At 42.7% G+C, this 18273-nt stretch overlaps 5 protein-coding genes across 5 annotated transcripts; 3 read left to right on the forward strand and 2 right to left on the reverse strand.

Annotated features, from left to right (window-relative positions):
• Positions 1-461: 461 nt before the first annotated feature.
• Positions 462-4137, reverse strand: SS1G_13366 (hypothetical protein; the record flags this gene model as incomplete). Its single annotated transcript, XM_001585799.1, has 3 exons — positions 462-2389; positions 2516-3605; positions 3658-4137. The coding sequence occupies 3 exons, from the start codon at positions 4135-4137 to the stop codon at positions 462-464; spliced, it is 3498 nt and encodes a 1165-aa protein (XP_001585849.1).
• A 2152-nt stretch (positions 4138-6289) lies between these two features.
• Positions 6290-7014, forward strand: SS1G_13367 (hypothetical protein; the record flags this gene model as incomplete). Its single annotated transcript, XM_001585800.1, has 2 exons — positions 6290-6352; positions 6637-7014. The coding sequence occupies 2 exons, from the start codon at positions 6290-6292 to the stop codon at positions 7012-7014; spliced, it is 441 nt and encodes a 146-aa protein (XP_001585850.1).
• A 1243-nt stretch (positions 7015-8257) lies between these two features.
• Positions 8258-8365, reverse strand: SS1G_13368 (predicted protein; the record flags this gene model as incomplete). The annotated part of the gene is made up of 1 exon (XM_001585801.1): positions 8258-8365. One exon carries the CDS (start codon positions 8363-8365, stop codon positions 8258-8260), a length of 108 nt encoding a protein of 35 aa, XP_001585851.1.
• A 1427-nt stretch (positions 8366-9792) lies between these two features.
• On the forward strand, positions 9793-10729 carry SS1G_13369 (hypothetical protein; the record flags this gene model as incomplete). Its single annotated transcript, XM_001585802.1, has 3 exons — positions 9793-9857; positions 10147-10251; positions 10381-10729. 3 exons carry the CDS (start codon positions 9793-9795, stop codon positions 10727-10729), a joined length of 519 nt encoding a protein of 172 aa, XP_001585852.1.
• Positions 10730-14597: 3868 nt separating this feature from the next.
• On the forward strand, positions 14598-15722 carry SS1G_13370 (predicted protein; the record flags this gene model as incomplete). Its single annotated transcript, XM_001585803.1, has 1 exon — positions 14598-15722. One exon carries the CDS (start codon positions 14598-14600, stop codon positions 15720-15722), a length of 1125 nt encoding a protein of 374 aa, XP_001585853.1.
• Positions 15723-18273: the final 2551 nt, after the last annotated feature.

Genomic DNA, 18273 nt, shown 5'->3' on the forward strand with positions numbered 1-18273 from the left:
TAACTACATCATCATCCCACCACCCCTGGGGAACTTCCAATTCATCAAATGTTATGTTTTGGTGAAAATTAAATTCATCCAAAGGATCGACTAGACTATACACGCTTCATACCATCATCAGAAAAGTTCTCGAAAGTAGGGAGCACTACTCAGCCATTGTTGGGAGGTTGGACCATTGAGATCTGCTAGAATTCAGTAAGATGCATGCTCCATCACAAGAAAAAAGAGCCAGCAGCACCAAATTGCATCCCAACCCAGAGAAATCATTAAATCCATAACATTTCATTCATGCTAATCAATATTTTGTAGCTTTTGACCATCGATTCATGCAGTTTCCAAACAAAATTAAAGAGTACTCCTTGTAAATGCTACAATTATTCCTTTCTCCCAAACGCCAGCCAAATTCAATTCGTCAATCATCTTCTACTGCCCCCTCTCTTCTCACCAGCAACTTACTCCGCTCAAGGCCCAACATTATACTTCAACTTGATACCCATAGCCGCCAACTCAACATCCAAATACTTCAACACACCTGGGACAGCAACAACGGTTGTGTCCTCACCACCAACCCACCTCTGACCCTTTCCATCTTCCCATACCTCTCCTCCACCAAACTTTCCTTCCGCTCTCGTGGCACATTTTCTGCATCTCACCACACCCGTTCCTTTCTTCTTGCTTGCAAATGCTGAGACTGTAGGCTGGGTCGACAAGAAAGTACCACACTCCTTGCAGATCCATGATTTGGTGTAATCCGAACAGTTTAGTAGTCTGTCTTGTAACAAGAAAGCTGTACCGTGAGCCAACAGAGAATCACGTTCCATCTCTCCCACACGGATACCACCACCCTTCTTTCTACCTTTGATTGGTTGACCGGTGAGTTGTGTAACTGGACCAGTGGTTCTGACTTGGTATTTATCGTTTACCATGTGACGAAGACGTTGGTAATAGACAACTCCAATGTAGATATCGGCGTGCAACTCCTCTCCGGTGATACCGGAATACATAGGTTCGTTACCGTAGTAATTGTACCCAGCCTTCATCAATTGATGCCCGAAATAATCACCCGCCTTGTGCTCCTCATCGAACTTGAATGGTGTACTATCTTGCGCCAAACCATGTAATGCTCCTGCTTTTCCGGCCAAGGACTCGACGAACATACCAATAGTCATACGAGAAGGGAAAGCGTGAGGATTGATAATAGTATCAGGTTGAATACCAGACTCCGTAAATGGCATATCGACTGCTGGCCACTTTTGCGAACAAACACCCTTCTGTCCGTGACGACTTGAAAATTTATCTCCAATGACTGGAGAACGTGGAATGCGAAGTTTGACAGAAATAGCTTGACAAGGCTCTATTCCGTTCTCGTTTCCAATCAATCTTACTTCTTCGATGAATGCAATTTCAGTCTCCTTGTACTTCTCGAAGTGAGTCTGACCATCTCGATTGACGTATTTTCCATTCTCATCCATCGAAACCGTGTGCCATGCAGCAATCAAATCCCCATTTTGAACCATGCGCCCGATGAACGGCAAACCATCCTCATCGATGGCTGCTTTCCACTCAGCTTTCACGAGTCCACCAGGAGCGAAACCAAAGAGCTTCTTGATATTTCTGGCAGACCGAGATTTGTGTCCTTCTTCTAATTCGTACTTTTTCGTCTTGTAGATTGTTCCATGACCGAAGCCGCGCTCGTGCGCGGACTTGTTGATAATCATAGCATCGTCCATGTCGTATCCGGTGTAAGAAATGACGGCAACCACCGAGTTCATTCCATTGGGGAAATTGTCGAAACCATAATCGTTATGGAGTGGTGCGCGAACAATTGGAGTTTGTCCGGTTTGGAGACGATAAGCCTTGTTGTCGGTTCTGTAACGGATGGCAGTTCCAGGTGTACCCATAGATTGTTTACCCATCTGACATTGATACATGTTTCTGGGCGATTGGTTGAAATCGGAGAAAGGAGTCATGTTGGCAAGGATGGAGAGAATATGAGTAGGGTCAAACTCGACGTGAGTGTGTTCCCCGGCTTCAATCTCCTGCTCGGTGACAGCAATAGACATAAAAGGTTGCTCAAGTGGGCCAACAAAATCTTCTTTATCGAGCGCTAGATATTTCACTGGTCTGACCATTCTAGCTGGCGCAGCAGAAAGATAGATACCTGGGTATTGTCCTCCGTGAGAATTGGGGATATACCCGATCTCCAAGTTAGTCGGAACACCATGTGTCCCTTCGACCTTCCAGTAACGTAAAGTATCGGCAATGACGAGAGATTGCTTGGGTGAACACCATCCCATAATCTTTCCATCTAATTGAACGACAACACTTTCATCAGTGGATGATGAGCCGGTACTAACGACACCTAGTTCTGAAAGGAGCTTTGGTAAAGCTGATACATCCGAGGCGTGTGTGAGGATTATACATTTGTGTGAGAGATGATTGAGCAGCCCACAAGGACTTCCATCAGGAGTGTGTACAGGACACATGAAACCCCAACTCTCTGGCAGTAACTTACGAACGGTAGTAGTTTTCAATTGGGCGAAGAAACTACCTCTGTGAATCATGCGGAAATGGGCGATGAATCGCAAGAAATTAATCTTTTCTGCAACAACCGTAAATCCAGAGGTTTGTTGAAGATCCAATCCCGTGGGACTGACTAGATTTCCAGTTGACATGAAGTACTCTAAAGCACCGCCAACCTGTTCATTTGTTCTTGAACAAATTTTGACAGGGAAATCTTTCAAAAATTCTGGTGTTACGAAGTTGTTTTCCGGGCTTCGTCGAACATAGTCCCTCAACGCCATTCTCAAACTAGTGTGAAGCCAATCCTCCAGTCTCTCCTTGATAATCATTCCGAACAAAAATCCTCCAAGCAAAATCTCCTGATTCTGGACCGCATCAGGATTGTCACCAGCACAGTCCCCAGCAACCAAAGAATACAACTTTCTGGTCATAAAAAGAAGCATCTTAAATTTATCCTTGTCTTGCGCTTCCGTAACGTTTGTATTTCCGAGATGGACGAGGACAATCTTTCGCAGAAATTCCGTTCCGACATCGTAATTTGACATGGTATCTGGGACTCCAAGGACGATTCTGAACTTCTCGCCCAAGTATGCTCGAGTCTTGCTCTTTGTGTACAAACCGTAGGCCTTGTAGGTTCGTAATAACAATTCCACCCGATCATTCAAGAATGTGTTATCCGTTCCCTTTGAACCAGGAGTGCCGACAAGCCCTTCAAAAATTTCTTTGTCGTTTGTCTCCACCAACGCCTTCAAAATCATCATGGCGGGTACCAGAAACTCATTCTTGCGCCACGAGAAACGGAAAGTAACGTTTCCATCATTCAGATAGTGAAGAACATTGGTCTGGGAAGTTTGATCAGGTCGTACGGATCGAATCAGCATACCGAATTCGGTGTATGCTGGACCTCTGCCTTTGAATGAAGGTCTAATGATGGCCATGGGGAAATTCCTACGATTCACAACAAGAAGACGAATGATTTTCTCAATTCCGTTCACCACGAAATATCCTCCGAGCTCCTCGGATTCTTCTTTGTTCTGTACAAGCTGTGCTGGTGAGTTGTTTTGAAGATGGCATTTGTTTGACTGGAAAGAAAAGGTCAGCTCCATTAAGAATGAAATGAGTATGGATTAATACCATCAACATCAAAGGCAATTGCCCAAGATCTCTAATAAACTCTTTTGGGTCCCCATTGTTAATCGAGTACTCCATGCGCGCCGACATCTTTCCTCTGTAGGTAACATGTCGTTCTCTGCATTCCGCCGGTAAAATTTCTCTGTTCTTGGTAGAAAATTTGTTGGATGGAGGCAACATAGACTTTTCAACAAAAACCTCCTTGATTCTGACGGTCAATCTATTCTTTCCACTAGGTCCTAACCTATCATCTCCATCGAGGTATGTCTTGGATCCAATATCTAATAAACCTTGGGCAATTAAACCATCTTTCTCGAAAAGTGCATTGAAAGACTCGATATGAGGTGCAACTGCAGCTGTAAGTGCAGGATATGCTGAGTGATCTTTTGGGGGGTCTCTGAAAAGCTTCTCTCTTCGAATCGTATCAAATTCATGAGTCCATTTTGTATTTGTGGGAGCAGGGGCAGACTTCGAGGGAGCCATGGCGAAGCTGAGCGCAATTGATTAGTTAAGGGAGGTTTTCTATGGCAGTATGATCAGAGGCTAATGAAGGTGAAATTCAATACTTACGATCAAATAAAATCCTTCAATTCATGGAAAAGTGTAACCACCCAGAGAGTTTGTTGATATCAAATGAGCGGCATTTACAAATTGCGGCAGAAAAAAAGTTTCGAAAATATTTTGATGACATAAGCACTCGGGAGATCTATCTTATCGCAACGATGATATCTTAACGCCGAGGCTTTTTTGTTTGAAGCAAGTACCGATATTGGGTCTACCAATACCCGCAATATTAAAGCAAACCGTGCAAACCAAATTTCACATTCATTAGGCTTCAAGCTTCAAGCTCGCGATATTCTGAGCAATACCTTGGGCTCTCATCTGCAGGAATTCCAACGCCAGGGCACTGATGGTTTGAAATGATCTAGATGGATGTAAGATCTAAAGATTTTCATTCGCTCTTCAACATCAAAGAGCTTCACTGATGGTGATGGTTGTTGCTTGCATCCATGTATGAAAATCATCCATTGGACGCAAGTAGTAAAATCTGAATCTAAATGTTCCCGGAATGAGCTGCATGTTTAAGTGCTATACGACTTGGGATATGTGATATGGTATGAATGTACTGGTTAGATACATTACATAGATGCATACCTGCCTACCTTTACCTTGGTTGCTTGTTCAAATCGAACGAGAGGGGACGAACGAATTGATCTCATCATATTCTACCCAGTATTCGTATAAAGGGGTGGAAGAAGAAGTAAGATTACCTTTCTTTTCACTTAGCCATTAAAAAGAAACATTCCCGCCCTTTTCTTTTTGCTATGGAGGCGGGTCTCTTCCTGTCTCGAACCTCATCAATAGATAGATAATACTGTACTTTCTTATTATTCCATGACTCTCCTTATTTTACTCATTATTGACCTGATGATCTCTTGCATATCGAATACTTGTTCCTCTTCCTCTGCTCATCCAATATTGTCTATTAGGTATAGGTATACCGGTATATTGATATCACTTTCTACCCAACCTAAGCAAAGCCTCTCTCACATTCCTACTTATTATTGATTGTATTACAATAACCGGCAAGCCAGTACTACATAGAAACTCAAAGATACTTAGTCACTTACTCTCTGGCTGTTGTGTTTCTCTTTCTATTTGTATAGGTACAGATTAATCAATTTTTTTAGTACAGTCTCAATCTATCAATCAATCCAGTCATCCAACACTAAAGTGCCTCCACTGTACTTATCGCCTATCCGCCCGCAAAACCACACAATCAGTAAAATCATTACCGAAGTGGTTCGTGCATTTCTTCCTCTTCCCTGAGGGGAATCACCAAATCAGTGAGTGAATCAATCAAATCAGTCAGTCAGTGAATCACAAGCACGAGCACAAGCGCTTCAACCGATTGTGCTAAGCTGCTAGAGCTACGCTGCTACCCTCACCCTTCAACCCTTTACCCTCTGCCCTCTGCCCTTTGCCCTCCACCCTTCACCGTCACATTGAAACCTTGAGAGAAGAATCTATCTACCCGCCATTAATGCTACCATTCAACTTCACTCATTCACCACTCACCACTCACCACTCACCATTCACTATTTCACTTGGTACAAATCGTCAAGGTTACTTTGAAAATTTATTGAAATTATAAAGACAAGTCTACGATCCCTTGGTGGCAGCTATCTGATCATTGGCTTATTGACGGAAAAACGGTCTGCGGCTGCACACACACTGCATCTTTTGCTTCTTTTGCCGGCTTCAACCCTGCAATCTTGCTATCTTTCCTCTCTCTCTAGAAACTTCACCTACCTACCTACCGTACCTGTACAGCAGCCTCGCGAACCATCGAAATAACACAACTCTCAGCAAAAGTGCTTGAGAGCTTTCGTCAAAACGATTATAATCTACAAAGGTGTGCCTGGGTGACTGAGTGATCATGGCAAGCATATTTAGACGAGTGTACGATTGGTTGCTGCGACTTTTCTGGTGTGTATTTTACCATCTGTTGCTTAGTGAAGACGTCAATTTGCCGCACTTCTTCGTGCTCACCGCGACCTCCCGATAATGCTACTTTTCAACATTTCCTGCTCCTCAGCAACTAACCTCGGATGTGCCATTTAGGGCTACCGAAATGGATATTACGATGATCGGTTTGCAAAATGCTGGAAAGACCTCTTTGTTGAGAGTGCTGGCGGTAAGCTTGATTTTTCCACTCACCGGTCGCTTCATATCGAAACTTTTACCTTGGCGCAAATGCTGACGATCATGTCAATACGTAGGGCGGAGAATTTACACTTGAGTACGATGGTCTCTTTCTTTCACATCCCAGACAACACATACAAAACTTCCTATCATGACCCGAATTTAGTTGAGGCGGGGTTCGCAGATCTGTAGACCCCACGTTGCGCAACCACCTTAAGCTGACCACCTTTTGCTTCCACTCATAGCTCCATTCCTACCGTTGGCTTTAATATGAAGCGTGTCCAAAAAGGTCACGTCACCCTTAAATGTTGGGATCTAGGTGGACAGCCACGCTTTCGTTCCATGTGGGAACGATATTGCCGCGGTGTGAATGCGATCGTATTTATTGTCGACTCAGCCGATCCGGACGCCTTACCAATCGCTAAGGATGAGCTTCATCTGTTGTTAGAAAAGCCAGTTTTGCAAGGTATACCACTTTTGGTGTTGGGAAATAAGTCTGATTTGGAAAACAAGCTGAGTGTGGATGAGTTGATTGAGAGATTGGATTTGAAGAGTGTGGGACACAGAGAGGTGAGCTGTTATGGGATCAGTGCCAAGGAGGAGACGAATTTGGATGCGGTTTTGCAATGGCTGGTTGCGAGAGCGAATAAATAAGGCGGCCGTACGGACGGGTTCATGAATGAAGGATCGTTGAGGACAGGTAAAGCTTGTCGCAAGTTTGGAGTGTGACGGGTGCGAATTTTCCGGATATTAACGATGATTGACGACACGAAATGGCGAAAAGATGGGATAATACATGATCGAACTTTGAAAAGGGTCTTCGCGGACCATGAATATATCTCTTCAGCTCACAGCAACCAATTCTAATTATTTTCAAATTCTTCCTTCTCAATCGGCGAGGGTCCTATCGACGTCGGGTTTTCGATATGCTGTGAGCGGAACAGCACGACAGAAATGTATCAAATTTCCTTGTATTCTTCTTGATGATGCGCCAATGTCTGCTACGATGAGACGACTCACGACCCTCTGCTTTCTTGTTAAATTGTTGGGTCGACGTTTCGCGTGTTGAAAGGTGCCAGATGGTAAATGGGTTAGCGGGTACCGTGTGTTGAGATGATCGGATGGGAAACATTGTATTTAAAATATTCATATTTTGTGCCTTTTGTATCCCAGTGTTTCCATCCATGTTGTATAGGTGACCCAGCTTTTTGACTCTATTAGCCAACTTCAAGTATAATAATGAGGAGATTTCGGGCGGAACATTCAGGCGCCTTGTCTGTATTTGCTGTATCGACGATACGCTATGCCAACGTCGTACCTTGGCACTGGTAGAAATGAGGCAAATGTTCGCGTTGAAAGTTTGAATTATGTTGAAGGCATTCTGGGAGGACGAGGGATTTGATTTTCAAGGAGATGTGCTGTCCAAAACTTGTGGTATTTGCCCGCGATGGGAATATATCTCATGGCAAGTGTAATCTGAAGGATTTTTCCAAGCATTTGTGTTCGGAATACCTTCATGGATATAAGGGTGCGCGTGTACCGTCGATAGTCCATTTCTTGGCAGGAAAGCAAGCTATCGCCGTTGGTATTTTGAACCTCGAGCAAAATTGTGTAAAGATTTGAAAAATTCTAGGAAGAAGTTGTAGTTGAATAGGAAGCTTTACGGCCGCGTGCTGAGTGTTTTACGCAAATCCCATCTTCCATATTTCGCATCGTTTTCCTCGGCGCATTCCTCTGTACATAGCAATCATGACTGGTTTCTCGTGGTGGATTCGCAATGTGCTTAAATGGTGAGATGTCGTAGGGGCGTCAAGTTCTCTTTCCGGAATTGAACTGACAGGAAGACATCATTGAAGGAAGAAAAAGAAATTATGGAAGGAGAGGGAGACTAGACATTTCATACAATAACACATTGAGCTGCATCGCGCATGCTTCGCTGGCAGCTCTTATTTCTCAAAGCACAGTCCGCACGTTTGATGCGTTGGCACCGTGCATGGATTCCCATGGCTTGCAGGAATTCTGATGTATATTCATGAATTTAATTGGATGAAGTGGCGAGAAGGGGATTTGATAATGTGATTTGAAGAAAAATTATCCTTGAGAGGAGACCAATTTTGACAAGGCTCAAGAATCCAAGAGCGAGGGAAGGGGGAGAAAAAAAAAAGAAAAAAGATATTGGAAACTGGAAACTGGACAGGGCTGTTGTGGAGCATGAATTGATTTACTCTTGTACTCCGTAATTTTATAAGATGGGGAATTGGATATGACGGATTTGTTTGATCTTGCAGGTGGATGATGAAAGGGAAGACATGGGACGAACGAGGTGGGTTGGGTGTGAGTAGCTACTCTGTGCAGAGTACAGATATGATTATGATGGATGAATGTATGACTTCATTGTAATAAGCTGAGCGAGGGTTGGCACAGTACGAGGAGAGTATTGTATTGTAATGTAATGTAGGTATTTTGCTATATTTACGAGGTTGTTCGGCTCAGTCGATATGTTATCAATGATTACAGAGTATGATGATGAGTACAGAGTACTGTGGGTAGCATTGTACGTAAGGCTTGATGGGGGTACGGAGTCCGAACTCATAGTCTATTCCAATATCTACCTACCAAGGACAGTGGAACAATAATGAGAATATATCGATCGAATATCCAATTGAAACAAATTATAGTGTTGAATACACTACTGTATCATACATTCATACATAGTGAGCCACAAAGAAGCCACCAAATTTAATTCAGGCTCATCGATTTGACTTGATGATATAAGACGGCGAATCATTCAGGATTATACGATACTTCCCTCTCTCTCTCTTTCTCTCGTGATCTGGAATGTTCGGGACAAGTTATTCAACGGCCACGCAATCAATTGTCGGAATACGGAGTAGTAAAAGGTATAATGCGTGATATGTCTGTCATCCATATGGAATCAAGGAAATCCCTACATAGCGTCCGACTTATCAGGTACAGTATTCTTCCCTCCGAGTACAATGTACATAGATACATACTTTGTTGCATAGCCTCAATGTGGCCCACCGTCACCAAGAATTCAAGAGATTCCCAAAAACGATAAACCTCATATCTGTCAACCTTACATCTCTCCCACTGTACATTGCTTTTTCTTTATATCTCTCTCCGCCTTCTCTTAATTCCTCCTCCCTCCTACTTTCCACTTCCTATTTACCATACTCGAGTATTATATCACATCACATCACATCGATCATATCATATACATATCCACATCAACTACTTCTTCTTACCCCGCAAAGACCATCAAGTCACCCTCAAACACATCCGTGTTATCCTTTTGCCACGATCAGGATTTCATTCCAATAAAAAATATCCCAAGCTCTTCCTTGTAACACATACATACCTAAAAACCAGCTGAACAACGCCTGAATTTCCAAATCTGATATTGGAATAATCATGGCTGTGCTGATGCAAGTCATTGCCAAGAGGCAAAGAAATGATTATGATGACGATGATAATAAGTGAGTCAATTTCCCTTCGTATTTTCTTACCATCCTTTTTTTTTTTCCCTTTCCAACCTCCAACTTTCTTTGTTGTTGGGTGTGAAGCCGTGAACGTCAGGAATAAGCTCGACGTCAACGTCTACAATAACCTCCTCCACCAAGAGCGGCTTTTGGGGATTTCAGCTCCATTCCCATACATCTAGCGATACTTGGAAAGTTACATAATCATATCCAACTCATTTTAATCATTCGAGGATTGCTCGCGATACCATTAACGAAATCCATCAACTAACAAGATGGCCTACAGCTGCGATTACTACGGAAACTGCTATTCCACATGGGGCAGTTGGGGACGATGGGTTGTACTGGTTCTCATAATTCTTGCTTTTGTTTTATTGGCTTTCGGATTATCGTATGTTTTGCTCCATTCCTACAAAAACCCTTCACTGGCACCATTTTCCTTCGTCCAAAGGACCAAAGGAAACTCAGCCATACATTTTCCCATTTCAGATCACAACAAAGCACTAACACTACTTACCAGATGTCTTAACTCCCGCCGTCGCCGTCGTCAAGGCATTCAACCAATGTATGGTACTGGCTGGATGGCTAAACCACCCCCATACGGCCAGTACAATCAACCCGGAGCCTATAACTATGGGCCTCCTCCTCCAGTGTACACTCAAAATGGACCAATACCACCTCAACAGACAGGTAATACGTTCAATAGTAATGATGGATACTACGGACATCATGGTCAACCTGTTCAACAAGAGGGAATTGAGTTGCAGCAGCCGCCAAATGCTTATACCAGAGGTGGCGAGGATGTTTACCAGGCGCCAATGGGTCCACCACCTGGAAAGACGGCTGAGGGTGATGGTATTATTCGATAAGTGCCGAACGGGTAGAGAGAAAGTGAATGTTGAAAGTTGGTTGGGGAGATCCATGAGCACGGAGGAGAGGCTTGGTTTGCGACTGTAGAGGTGATTGGTGGGAGGTGCAAGGTTACGACTATACCAAATGATGCGGTTACAGCACGGGGGCAAGTAGAAGGGTGTAGAATGATTGAAATGATTACGAATCGCAGGATTCGCGTCATGACATTGATGTCACTTTGGGTTTGGGGCTGGGCAATCAATGTGGGAGTTAAGGGCGGGTTTTGTCAACTTAGGCGTGGGCGTACTATGCATGGTAATGATAAATGGATAATAAACCTAGGGTACGGACAATTGGGAATTGAGCTCGTTGCTTTTTATATCCAAATATATGGTCCATCATCTGATTGCTGAAGGAAGAGATTTTCGTGACGCCAAGTTTTGCATCTATCACATATGCGCTGTCGATGAATAGTTTCCTTTGGTTGCAGTAGGCATCCTTATTGCCCTCTTCACATTTCTCTGTCATGTCAATACTTTCTATTTGCCAATAACCCCACCATCACCTACATTACATCGAGTATCATCGCACTCGAACCCAGACTCAAAACTATCGTAGAGTTATAAATCAAAAGGCATCCCAAAGTATATTCTCATCTCTACTACTAATAACGGCTATAATCCAAAAGCAACACGCACAGGTGTCGGATTCATATATTGCCACTAGTCTTCCTTCCCCTATCTTTAGACGAAAATCAGTGATTTCCCCGCCCCCCACACACCCCACGGCTCCCTACTTTTGCCCGTCTCCAATATCTTCCCATCTCTCATGTCATCGATATAATATCTTCTCAGACTTCAAACTACACCATATCCAGTCAACCACTTTCCCCCCAGATACTACAATCCTGGAGTTCTTGTCGCAAATCTCAAAGGAGAGTGGCACTCGATTTTTTGTTCCATATTAAATTCAGACCTCAAATTTCTTTATAGTCAAAGATACAAGGGAAACTTCCAATGCAGTGACTCCAGCAGCCAATTGCTCTCTTTCTGCTAGGTGTTAAAGTTTGAAAGTTTATTGTAATCGCAAAACTTTTGGAAAATGAGAAAAACATTCAGCACAGAATCGAGATCCTAAACTTCGGAATCTCCCAAATTGGATGCGCATTATTTCTTTTTATTTTAATTCACAATTAGACGTGAGCCTTGTAATGGCAAATGTCTAAAAGCTTTCTTGCATGCCTCGAATTCTTTTGGGGATGGGAGAGGTACTCTGTGATTCTAGGATCTTCCAATACTCTGTTAACCATACGACGCTTTCAAACTCGGAATTGCAACCAAAATATTGTATACTCAAACACCACTCCAGATAGAAACAGTTCGGGAGAGAACTACCCAACCGCGTAGGTAAGTGGCTTACTAAAATAGCGTCGTCAATGTCAAAGTGCCAATGGGTACTGTAGTGCTCTGTTTAGGGGGAATCACACCTGGGTTGGAGTAGCTCAGCTTGCTAGTGAATTGTCTCATGCACCAGCCTTAATCTATCAATTCATCTCTGTGTTGATTGAGTGAGGTTGTAGCGGCGCACTGCCAGTTCCGTCTCATCATGCCCTCAAACTACCTATGTGCTGTGTACGACACCAGCATTATAACACTAGGAATTAAGCCACCAAGATATTCGCATCCATCACTTTATAGTGACCCCACTCACAAAGAGTATTGGCTGGGTACTGAAGACTGTTGGCTTCACAGCGGAGGAAAAAACAGGAGAATGGGGTAGAGCCTTGTCCACCCATTTAGTCAGAAGCTACGAAAATGTCACGATCTATTTGTGCATGGCGAGAGCATTCGTAGTACTGCAAGACAGCGCCAGAATCATGTGTCACACTACCACAACAACTTGTTGTTCGATCCTTCAGCCTTGGGGTCTCAAATACCTTTAATTATGTTGTTACCAGGCCGGCCACGGGAATCTTCATGATAAAGGCTTCTACCTAAATGGATTGTTTATTCTCGAGTACCTCCCAAAGTCATTGGTTGAATATTAGATCAGTAGCCAGTGAAAACTTCTTCATGATATACATGATGTATAAGATGGAGATGAATGAGCATGACGCTACGTTCTCACTCTGAAGAATAATTGCAACTTGACATCTCGATATCTGCGCCACAGTTCAATCTCAATTACCAAGCATTCCACAGGTCATCAGCCACATTCTATCATGTCATGGCGCCAAGGTCGAGTGAGGGCCCCTGACATTAGTGTAGTGGAGCGCTGCAGGGTGCCGGGGTTATCCCATTTCGGTTGTGATTGTGATATGAGAGCCCAATGCTTTGGTGATAGAGGGAAGTACGGATGTAGGGGAGGAGAGGAAGTAGAGGAAATAAGCATTTTACATAGATCGATATATATGTGTCTACTATAACAACATGGTATAAGATTAAATGACCTCCCATTCTTCACTCACTCACCCACTCACTCACAAACACATTGATGCACACCACTAAATAATTAGGTACGATGCATAAATAAATCCTGCCGTGGTAGTTCCTTTCCCAGGCGCTTCAGATTAAGGAACTTTTTTGGTGGATCAGTGGAGTGAGTGAAATACCCCAAAATAGTCTGAGATAACCACCATAGCCCCCCGGAATAAAAAGCTCAGACTTTCAATTTCAGTCATCGGGAAGTAAACATCAACAACTAACAACCTCCCCTTCTCTCTCTGTAACAAACCAAGACCTTAACCACTCTCGTTTCATCCACATATTATCAATCTTTGAATTTATGGGATCACTCTCCTTAATATTGTATTATTTTGCCACTTCATAAGGATATACGTTAGGAACGCAAACCATTTCTTCGCTAACCTCTTGCTCTCTTTTCAACCTTTAATTGCTTTGCGACAGAATTCGGGAATACGGGAATACGAGAATACGAAAGTACGAAAACCAGAGGGCTGATCAACAACTCCTAACTAATGAGACTCACCGAAATTGGAACAATGAATTGGAGCATTTGCAGTTGAAATTGTAACCTCAGTCATAAGAAGAAATACTTGGGAGGAGTCAAGAGCATTACTACGCCAAGGTCAACAATTGACTCAGAGAATCAAACACTTTGCGAGCACACTTGGGACTTGGATGGTGAGCCATCAAGTAGGCCAACTTGAGCATTTTCTTCAAGAAGAACGAAAGGACAAAAATCATACAAATGAGGATCGAAAGAATAACTGGAAATACCATCGGCGACACAGCTTGTGCCATCCAGAGGAACTGTTCTCCTGCAGTGTATTATTCAAGTTTTCGCAGTTTTTAAACTTGGCAACTCACTGTCAAGTCAAATCGAATTAAACCATCAAAGTACTTTCTAACTTTCAAAGTCTGTTGCGTACCAACATTATATCCCACAATGCCACATATCACAACAGCAATGGAGTGGAGTAGGAGGAGGGGAATCGGAGAAATATTGGTGGCAAGTTTACTTAAAAAAAGATCAATTACGGGAGATGCATCAAATGTGCAAAACTCATTTAGTTCATGGTCAAATTGCATGGCAGCTACATATTGCAAGTTCGTCGGTCCTTCCTCTTTGCCTTAATTTTGTACCCTTCCTAGACCAAATCCAAACTAACTTTGACCCTTCAGATGGCCTGTCATAGCAATAATCATCTTCGTCGGCTTAACCGTTTTCTCCATAGTTTGGTGTATAATAAGATGTGCTTGCTGTGGCATGTCTTGCTGTTGCAGCTGTTTCTCTTTCCTTAAATGTTGCGATTGTTGTGGTGGTTGTTGCGATGGGAAAAGGGACCGCCCTCACAAACATCTCGACGATTATCCTCCTCCAAATCCATATCCGAATCAAGGCTACCAAGCTCCAGCCCCAATGATGGGCGGAGCTCTTCCTGCCAGGCCTGAACCACCGAAATACGCACAATTTGAAGTAGGAAAAAATGGTCTTGCCGTCGATCCACCAAAGACAATCTCGGAAGATGCATTACCGCCTATGCCGACATGGGAACATGCAAGCCAGAAGCATGTGGATGATGACGAGAAAGGTGAAATGGGCATGGAATTGAAAGAATTGGATCCTGTTACGGGTCAGAATATGCCAATGACGACTGGAGGCGTTGTCAGTAATCATCCCAACGGCCCAGAAAATAGACAAGGGGAAAGCGCTTATGGAAGACAAGGTCAGGGTATGAACAATGGTTTCATGAATTCTCAGGGCTTTTACAACCAAAGTCAAAACAACCTACCTGGAAATGGTAGAGCTTTTGGGCCAGGAGGATCACCAAATCTTGGGATGGCTACGGATCCACTTATGGGTTATAGAGGAACGCCACCTCCAATTGCTTCGAATAATCAGCTGGATGGAATGGGATACAGGGGTACACCGGGACCAGGATTAGCAACGGGGATTGGAGAAGCAGGTATGGGATATAGAGGAACGCCTCCACCAGGCAACCGAGGATACCGTGGTGCACCATCGCCTGCCCCTGGAATTAATCTTGAGTCGGGGCAATATAGGGGCGGGCCATCTCCAGCGCCAAGCAGAGCATATGGCGAATCACCACAAAATCGAGACTTTGAACCAGCTATGCCACAGGAATTTCCTTTCAACAGTGGGTTCAACGACACGCCTGTTTCCGGATATGCTCAAGTAGAACCAATGTATGACAATCAACCATACCCATCTCAGCCATCACGTCAATTCTCAAATGATTCCTCGAGACCACTTGACCCAGGAAGATCACATACTAACAACACCGACCAATCATACCAATCATACCAATACTACCAACCAGACAATTCCTCCAATGTTGATACATATCCTGCCCCACTCATGCCTTCTAGGGGAATCGGACAAAACGGACCGAACAGAGTGATATCACCGAGAAGTCCCCAGCAGCAAGAGACGTCAGCCTATCCGGGATACAGACCTTATGTCCCTGAGCCAGAGACACCAGCTTACCCAGGGTATAAACCCTACACGCCAGAACCGAGATATTGATGAATGGATTAGAATGGCAAATGGTTAGGGGAGAGCGGTGTACAAAGTAAGCGGTGGAATAGGACTATTTGAGGAGTATACCAGACTCCAAATATTGTAAATTTCGGCAATGGTACAGAATACCGTTCATGTACCTTTTTCTTAACAAATACCCCATAAGACTTTCTCAGGCTTTTCAGGCACTCGAGTTTAAGGTTGAATTAAATTTCAGGAAATTGGACTTTTTATACCTCTACGCAAAATTTAACTCTAACTCCCAAGGGGTCCATTTAAGTATCGGCGGTTTAATATACCCCAGTACACAGTCGTTCTTCAAGTTCCTTGGTATTCATGATCTAAGCTCTACCAAGTACTATCTTTGAACTCATTAAACATAGTCCATGAAAATGTTATTTCGGAGTCTCATAATGCGGAGTCTGGCTCCGTACTCGTTGTTAGGATATGGACAGCGTGTGCAACTCTAATGGGGCTATATATCGTTTTACACGTGCGATAATGATAAATAAACCCCCTCTACGCGCTCAAATACAACCTTTCATGGCGACCAATACAGGGAATAGATTCTTGGCGGAATCCTGGCTTTGAAACTCTGATACAAAATTCAGCATCCTTAAAGTCTACATTGAATTACTCAAATCCGATATTGCTAGTACTAAAAACTGAAGATATTATTTTGATTCATACCACGAGTTAACGGCATATTTTATGCTTTATCTTGAAGTTCGACATTCCCTTCGCTTCTTTTTGGCCTATCCTTCCCCAGCAGACATTCTCTATACCCTTAAGTTTGTCGTTCTAAACGATCTGCAATAGGCATGCTTTTACAGTCTATGGTTTAAGCCCTTCGCGTTGGGCAATTTTGCGATGAGGTGGACGGGTCCCCAATCAATCGAAGGTCTAGTGAGGCTAGATGACATCGGTTCCAGGCTACAGGATATAATACTCTGGTTTCGCTTGGAAGTTCCGGATAGCTTCCAGGTTTTTATAGAAGAGTACAGGGTGAAGGAAATATAGGAGTAACTTTATACTTGCTGGATTGGTCTAATTGCTGCGGGCGGCTTTTTAGGCTTAATATATTAAGTGCGATTGCGGATCTATTATATAGTCTGGAATCGTAGCTCCAATAATAAGACAACCCTCTTCACATCTACAATAAAGAATCATTCACCTCCTGAAATCATTACCATAGGTTAGTTCTGGACATGTAGGCTAGATGAGTATCTAGTTCATTTTTTGTTCTGTATTCTTTTTTGGTCATAAGATACTGTTTTCCTATTTATTTTGACAATTCTTTGCTTACTTAGTTGTGTGGTTGAATTGAGCTCTTCAAAATTCTGTCACTGACCAACGTATAGATACTGGCATATTAGTATCAGTAGGTCGTTCACATCGTGGTGTAACCGGCACGATTCTTTATGTATGATTACTAAAAAGGTACTTTTCTCACAGTGACAAGCTCAACGCTCTAAGGGACTCGCTGTCGCTTGTCAAGTAGGCTTTACATGCTCATGAATATCATAATGATCTCTGTGTGTTTATGATACTCGAGCTAAATCCCTGTAGCATTTACAGGCTTAGGCAAATGTAGATGACAAACAATTTGTATATATATATATTTTTTTTGGATAAGCAGTTGGGCTGAAAGAGAGAAGTCTAGCATCTCTCATTAAGTCTAGTACTCTATTTCCCGGTCACCCCTAATTCCGGCCACCTTTTTACACCAAAAATAATTATTTCTATATATTAATATTTCAATAATTAACAAATAAAATCAGTTGAAATTTGAATTGTAAGTTTATTATATAGATATTAATAAATCTTGAAATTTTTGGATTTTCATTAATTTTATTATTTCAAATAACGTGGTTTATCATCGAGTGGGCCACTTTTCCCTCAATTCACACCTTCAAACCTATATTATTCAACAATCATTAAATCAATTGATTAAAACTGTGACCAAAAGGGTGTTTATAGACCAGCTGTTGGGTTTCTTGAGACTAGAAAGAGCATCAGATTGAATTGACTGATTTTCTAGCTGAGCAGTTAAGCTGCGAGTATATATTCAAAAAATGAAGGAATAGGTTGGGTATTCGGCCTTCGGAATTAAAGTGCTTTGAAATCAAAATATTGAAAGCAAACAAACAGTATACCAAAAAGGAAAGAATGAATTAAAAGTTGAGTTTTGTTTGCTCCTTATATGCATATGTACTATATATGCATATGCTGCCAAGATCCCAGGAGGTCAACACCAGCAATTGTATTTAACTTAGAATCTACAGGTGAAGAGCACCTGTAGATGGGGATAGCTACTCTATATATACACAAATGAATGGCCTAGCCGCAATGGCTAGGCAAAAAGAAGTCATATTTATTCCTCCAATGATCTTACTTTACCGATAACCATTGATACCTAGTACTTGTCCGGATCTGATCCTCAGGTCACCTAAATCGCATACTAATCTCGAGTAATCGTATCATGTGTGGACATGGTTAATGTACCTGAGGTTTCTTATATAATAAAGGTGGGAGGAAAGCAGGGATTTCCGTCACA

The sequence above is a fragment of the Sclerotinia sclerotiorum genome, genomic scaffold (assembly GCF_000146945.2).
Source record: "Sclerotinia sclerotiorum 1980 UF-70 scaffold_24 genomic scaffold, whole genome shotgun sequence".
In the NCBI taxonomy this organism is placed as follows: Eukaryota; Fungi; Ascomycota; class Leotiomycetes; order Helotiales; family Sclerotiniaceae; genus Sclerotinia; species Sclerotinia sclerotiorum.